We start from the raw sequence: 7,080 nt of genomic DNA, 5'->3' as shown, positions 1-7,080 counted from the left end.
GTCGGAACCGACTTGACGGCACATAACAACAACAACAAGTAGTAGCTATGAGTCGAGCCAGTCCAACAGTGTTTATGAGGAAACGGAGCCACAGAGAGTGAGTGGTAAGGCTCTAAATGGAGCCAGTTATAAACTAGATTTGAACCCAAGCCCTTCCTTTGTGCTTCTAGCCAGTATTCCCTGCCACCTCACAATGTTGTTGTTGTTAGGTGCCTTTGAGTCCGTTCCAACTCAAAATGACCCCATGCCCAACAAAGCCAAACATTGCCAGGTCCTATGCCACTGTGGTAACGCCTGAACCCATCGTTACTGCCACGGTGCCAACCCTTCTCATTGGGAGTCTTCCTGTTTTTCGCTGACCCTATATTTCCTATATTCCATACCTGGTATCATGCCTGGTAGCATAGAGGGTTGTACATTGGGCAGTTAACACTTTACCAAGTATGATGTCTTGCTCCAGGGACGGATATCCCTCCTGATAGTATGTCCAAAGTATGAGAGATGAAGTCTAGTCTTCCTAGCTTCTGGCTGTACTTCTTCCAACACAGATTTGTTTGTTCTTCTGGCAGTCCCTGCCCTCCTTGCCTCTCTGGTTACGAGCTGGGAGTACAATCCAGAAGTCAGGTTGATGAACAGGGCCCATCTCAGGTACAACTTGGGCATCTTGAGGACCCTTTCTGACTCCCAGGCCTCACTTGCAGATAGACGAGGAAACACAGGTTAAGTAAGGGCCAGGCCCAATGAATTCCCTGCCCTTGGAAGGAAGTTGACCTCATGAACTCTGGCTGACCACTTTCTGCCCTGCTTTTTCCTAGAGCCCTTGAGACTGGTCAAGGACTTGTTGTCATAGAGATGGCTAGGAGGACAGTTCCACAGCTGGCAGGTGGCCAGTGGGGGTGGGGCAGACACCAATATGCTAAACACCCACCAACAGTTGGTCAAGGCCACAGAGGAAAGCCTGGGGCAGGACACAAGGCTCCAGGCTCTGGAGACAGCCACAGGGCTGAGGGAGCTTCAATCAGTCACGCCTGGGGCAGGGCAGGTAAGGGAGGCCGGGACTCCCAACTGCCTGGAGGCAGGCTGGCCACCTGCAGGTCAGGGGAGGCCACAGGGGACCACAACACTAGAACTGCTGTTCCGATGAGAGTCAGGGAGGATGGAAGGGCAGAGGCCACAGGGAGGCCTCTAACGTGGGGTGAAGACAAGGAATGACGTCCAGGCTTCTGCTATTCCGGGAACACTGTATGAGGAGCATAGTAAGCACTGCACTTGACTGCTAACCAAGCGACTCTGCAGGAGAAAGATGTGGCAGTTTGCTTCTGTAAAGATTGTCGCTGTTAAGTGCTGTTGCGTCAACTCTGACTCATAGCCACCCTGTATAGGGTTCCTAAGGAACAGCTGGTGGGTTCGAACTGCCGCCTTTGTGGTTTGCAGTCCTGTGCTGATCGGGTCGCTATGAGTTGGGATGGACTCTACAGCAGTGGGTTTTTAAAGGACAGAAGGAGCGGGCCTGGGGGAAAATAACAATTACCTTCTACCTTGTCTCAAGCCAGTCCAGGGCCCATGGGGCATTCCAGAAGAGCTATACAAGGCAGTGTAGAGCAGTGGTGACAAATACGGGTTCCGAGACCGATGTTATTACTTCCCCTGAGCCTCAGTTTTCTCATCTACACAATGGGAATAGTAGTGAGTATCTAAGGAGCCTGGTAGCATAGAGGGTTATACTTTGGGCTGTTAACCATAAGGCCAACAGTTCAAATCTACCAGCTGCTCAGGGCAGAATTATGAGACTTTCTGTTCCCATAAAGATTTATAGCCTCAGAAATCCTTCACAGGGTTGCTATGAGTCAGAACCAACTCTGTGGCAGGTCCTTGGGAAGGTTACGTGAATGGATCCATGACAGTCTTGAGTCATTGGAATCAAGCCCATTGCTGTGAAAGTGGGTTTGACCCTTAGTGTCTGTGGCCATTTTAACATGAAGAATTGAAATTAGGAATCCGTTTTCAGGGAGTCCTGCTGGCACACTGGTTAAGCATGGGAGGAAGACGTGACAGTCGCCTTCAGTTACCTTTCCAAGGCTGGAATCTTTATGGAAGCAGACTGCCATAGCGCTCTCTCTCTGAAAAGCTCGTGGGTTTGAATCACTGACCTTTGGCTCTATCCCACTTTAGTTTCACATTCATCCTATCATGTTTCATTTCATTACAGTGATGAAAATCCCCTCCGTGCGTCATCAAATAACCAAAGGATACATACCACAGTCCCACCCCCTTGGCTGTCAGCAAACAGCTCCTCTCCCTCCCTGAGTCCCGTGTCCCCAGCCAGTCCATCTGTCCATGCCATCATAGTCCCCCTACCATTTTGGGTCTGGGCAGTTTCCTGCACCCCCCCACCCCCCGCAAGCTATTCTTGTTGGCTATATGTTGGATCCGGGCCCACACATTTTCTGTTGTGATGCTTCTGGCTGTTCCCCGCTCCCTCACATGTCTATTTCACAATGGTAGGCAAGGGAGACCAAGATTCAAAACATGGCCAAGCATCCTAGCATTATTTCCCTCTTTTCCCTTTCAAGCCATGCCTCAATCCCTGTATCCTGAAGTCTTGTTATTCCAGGGTTGTGCATGACCTCGTGAATCACTGACCTTTGGGTTAGCACTTCTACTCTATCCTGTGCTGTCGCTATAAGAACACAACAACTATCAGTGTTAGTAGTAGCCAGGGCCCAGTCAGAATGTGCAGGAGAAAGGTGTCTCTGGGGGAGGGTTGAGGTGGTCCAGGAGATGCGGGAAGCTGGGCCTACTCTTTTGTCTCTGTCCAGGGGAGCCTCACAAGCAGAGAACGTGGGCTGCTTCAGGGCCAGCGGCGGAGGTCTCAAAGTGCAGGACAGACAGCAAAGAAGGACCAGGGGTCCTTAGGCCACAAGAAGAAAGGACATGGCTCTGCCCAGACTGAGGAGTACGTGGCTTGTGGGATGTGGCCGGGAGGGATGTGGGGCATTAGGACCCTTGGGTGCCCACTCCAGGCCCTGATCCCCCCTCCCTTCTCAGCCTCTTTCCCCCTCTACCCCGGAAGCCCTCCTTCCCCTTCCAGTGGGCCTGGGAAAGCTTCACCTTGGATGGCCGGGTCCTGCTTCAGCCTGGCTCCCCTGTGGCTTCTGGCTACCAAGCCCAACCAGCCCAGAGGACCTGGCGCCTGCCCTTGCCCAAAGCGGTCTACCAGTTGCAGCTGCAGCCAAAGTCCAGACACAAGTCCACAACCAGCCTTCCAGAGTCCCGGGACATCTCCTGGAAGACAGACGAGCAAACCTTGGAGAAGAAACTGCCACTGGAGGCCAGGGGCAGCAAAGGGGTGCATCTGGGGCTGGAGCAGCCCTGTGAGCATGGCCTCTGGCTGCCCGGGCAGCTGTGGGAACCTGAGTCCGAGGAGGCTGCTGAACCTGAAGCTCTGGGGGCTGAGGAGGCCGAGCAGGGTCTGAGCCCTGGGGAACTGCCCCAGCAACCCAGGAGTGGGTGGGAGCTGGAGGAGACAGAGGGGGCTGAGGAGGGGGAGCACAGAGTCCTTCATAGAAGGAGGGCTCAGTCTCGACAGAATGGACAGAATTCTGGTGAGGAGAATTTGGACAAGGGTGACCGGCAGGACCCCAGCCAGGAGCACAGCAACACCACCAGTGAGCGCCACAAGGCGCAGAGAAGGAAGTCAAGGGCCAAGGAGCTGGAGGGGCCGTGGGACCTGGAGAAGCTGCAAAGGCAGCTACAGCGGAACTTGGAGGAACAGGGTCTCTGTGGTGAGTGAGGGACTTACCAACCAGGAAGCCACCTAGTAGGGAGAACAGTCAGGGAGCTGGGACTATGCTCTAGAGGTAGTAGGGGGCAGGAACACACAGTGAGAAAGAGGGTGATCTCTGACTTGGTCTCACATTGGATAGGTCCCCAAAAGCAGTCCTGGAAAGTTTTACGGGATGTTGTCCAGGCATCCAGGCAGACAGGGAAGGAGCCTGCCTTCGAACATGTCGAGGCTTCTCCGTCCTTGACCTACCCTAACCGCACCTTCCACAAACGACAGGAGGCCACCAGGTAAGGTGGGGGATGAAGGAGTGGGAGTCAAGGTGAGAAGCAGAGAAGAGCCAGTTCTCCAAGAGACACTTCGTCATTCTTCCTTTCACTCATTCTTTCATTTACTCATTCACCAATCTTCCTGATTATCTAATATAAAGTGATTCCTTCATTCATTCACCCACTCACCCTCTCTCCCTTCCTTCCTCTGATCCATCCATTCAATTGATAACATCATTTAACTGTCCACCCATCCACCCATCCAATCCACCCATCTACCCATCCACCCACCCATCCATCCATCCAGGTGGCCAATCATTCATTATCTATTTATCTACTGATCTGTCCTTTCCACCATTCAGTCGTCCATCTTTCCATCTGCCTATCCATTGATACAAGTCATCTTCATTCATTGCCCATCTTTTCTTCTATCCACCCACTAGTCCGCTAACTAAGTGACTCATGCAATGTGTACTATCACATGTTTGCATATAATATAGCCACATAAATATCACATGTACACATAATTCGCATAACTAACATAGGAAACCAATGCATGAGGGGATTGTATGGTTTGCAAAATCCATATAAGGTGTTTATTATTTGTGGAAAAATAAGTATCTACTCGTGGGTCCTCAGGATACAAAGATTAAAAAAACTTGACCCCGGTCCCGAGAAGCTCAAGGTCTGGAATGGGAGACAGATGGCCAAAGCAGCAGTAATGGCATTAGTTAATCACTAGACGTGGGGCTGAAACAAGAGGCAGGGAGAGCAGAGGGGGGAGAGTGGAGGAGCCATGCTGGACACTATGAGGAGACGTTGGCACTGTCTAGATGAGGAGTGATAAGGGCCTGAGCCAGGTGGTCATGGGGACTGAGGGGGTGATTAATTTAAGAGATATTTGGAGGCTGGTTGAACAGGTCTTAGTGACTAATTGAAAGTGGCCATTAGGAAGGGGAAGATTCATTCAGCATTTGACACCCATTGCCTTTGACTTGATTCTGACTCATAATGACCTGTAGAATAGAACAAAACCGCCTTATAGAGTTTCCAGGGCTATTATTTAAGGAGCCAGAGAAGATGAGGCTTTCTTATAGCCTTGGAAACCCAGTACAGGGTCGCTATGAGTCAGGACCCACTCAATGGCACTTAACAACAACAAAAAATCTTTAAGGAAACAAACTGCCACATTCACCTTCCATGGGTTTAAACCCATGACATTCTGGTTAGTAAATGAGTGCATAACCCTGGCCACTGTACCACCAGGGCTCCTTTAGCATACTCATGGTGGTGGTGGTGGTGGCGGTAGTGAGCCACTGAGTCAGTGCTGACTCATAGAGTCCCTGCATAGGAGCCCTGCATAGGGGCCCTGCATAGGGACCCTGCATAGAGATCCTGCATAGGGGTTCTGAGACTGTAAATCTTTACAGAAGCAGGAAGTCTCCTCTTTCTCCCACGGAGCAACTGGTAGATTTGAACTGTTGACCTTGAGGTTTGCAGCCCAGCTCATAATCCACTATGCTACAAAGGCTCCTTCAGCATTCTGATGTTGTTGTTGTTGTTTTGTGCCGTGGAGTCGGTTCTGAGTCATAACAACTAGATACTATCACTCAATTTTTATTCTGTCATCCTCTGCTTGAAATATTTTCCTGCTTCCCAGACCACTGGGACAAAACCTGGATTCCTTGCTGGGGATGCTCCGTACCAGCTGGTCAGAGTGGCTGGCATGTCCCATGCCCTCTCTCCTCTCCTGGGATTTTCCTTCTTCCTCACTCAGCCAGCATCTCTCAGCTTCCAAGTGCCATCCCCAGGAAGCTCTCCTTTGTCACAGCACTTCCTCATTGATCGTCGGGATGCTGTCTGTTTGTCCCCCTCTGGCTCAGGCAGAGGGCAGATGCTAGATCTTACTGACTGACTTTCCTGGTGCCCCACACCAAACCATACACGTAGTTGATGCTCAATAAATAAACGCCAAATGAATAAGCATATCTATCCTGTCTGTCTGACCATGATACGGTTGTGTATAAAGTCACCAAATATTGACTATCTGCATATGTTAGGCACTGAACAAGACAGACAAGGTACCCTGCTCTCATGAAGCATACAGTTATTTTTTTTCCCAACCTCTAGTCACTTAATTTTATTTTTTACACTTATAAAACAAAAACCATATAATTATTTGAATGCCCAAAGGGCACATTCTGCCAGCCAGCCTACTGCCTGCAGGCACACAGCCTTACTCAGTCCATGCTGTTAGAGTCCTCAGCTGCTCTGTCTCTCCATGCCACCTTCTCTGCTGTCACCGCTTTCCTAGGTAGGATCTCACGCTCCATTCATGCTCTTCCTTCTTGATGATCCTGGGATCGTCTGTTCCTGAAATGAAAGTTGAGCGATTCCCTCCTTTTAGTTACACATCTTCTACAATTACAGTTGTAACAATTGCAATTAATCTTGCTAACAATTACTCACGATTGAGTCATTAAATCCTATCATTGTTATCCCCCGTTCCCTTTCACCAGCTCTATCTAGAAAAGAGGGAAACTATTCAGTGGGGCCACCACTCATCTGTCAGTTTGTCGTACTGCGGTGGCTTGTGAGCTGCTGTGATTCTGGAAGCTATGCCATCGGCATTTTAAATACCAGCAGGGTCACCCACAATGGACAGGTTTCAGATGAGCTTCCAGATGAAGACAGACTAGGAAGAAGGAGAGACAAACTACTTCTGAATATTTAGTTACTGAAAACCTTATGAATAGCAGAGAAACACTGTCAGATATAGTGCTGGAAATGAGCCCCTCAGGTTGGAAGGCACTCAAAATGTGACTGGGGAAGAGCTGCCTCCTCAAAGTAGAGTTGACTTTGATGACACAAATGGAGTAAAACCTGTGGAAGTAAAGTCCTTGGGACCTTCATTTGCACAACTCAGAATGAATAGAAACAGCTGTAAACATCCATTAATAACTGGAACATGGAATGTACGAAGTATGAATCTAGGAAAATTGGAAGTTGTCAAAAATGAAATGGAAC

At 49.7% G+C, this 7,080-nt stretch overlaps 1 protein-coding gene across 1 annotated transcript in view; it reads left to right on the top strand.

Moving 5' to 3' along the window:
- The first annotated feature begins 913 nt into the window (after window positions 1-913).
- The window catches only part of TSGA10IP (testis specific, 10 interacting protein), a 14,918-nt gene continuing 8,751 nt past the window's right edge, over window positions 914-7,080 (top strand). The window contains exons 1-4 of the mRNA XM_006861071.1: window positions 914-1,042; window positions 2,820-2,956; window positions 3,049-3,785; window positions 3,927-4,074. Of these exons, the coding sequence (XP_006861133.1) occupies window positions 914-1,042; window positions 2,820-2,956; window positions 3,049-3,785; window positions 3,927-4,074 (1,151 nt within the window). The remainder of the gene's footprint in view (window positions 1,043-2,819; window positions 2,957-3,048; window positions 3,786-3,926; window positions 4,075-7,080) is intronic.

The sequence above is a fragment of the Chrysochloris asiatica genome, unplaced genomic scaffold (assembly GCF_000296735.1).
Source record: "Chrysochloris asiatica unplaced genomic scaffold, ChrAsi1.0 scaffold00040, whole genome shotgun sequence".
In the NCBI taxonomy this organism is placed as follows: Eukaryota; Metazoa; Chordata; class Mammalia; order Afrosoricida; family Chrysochloridae; genus Chrysochloris; species Chrysochloris asiatica.
This window is presented reverse-complemented; position numbering and strand designations above follow the sequence as displayed.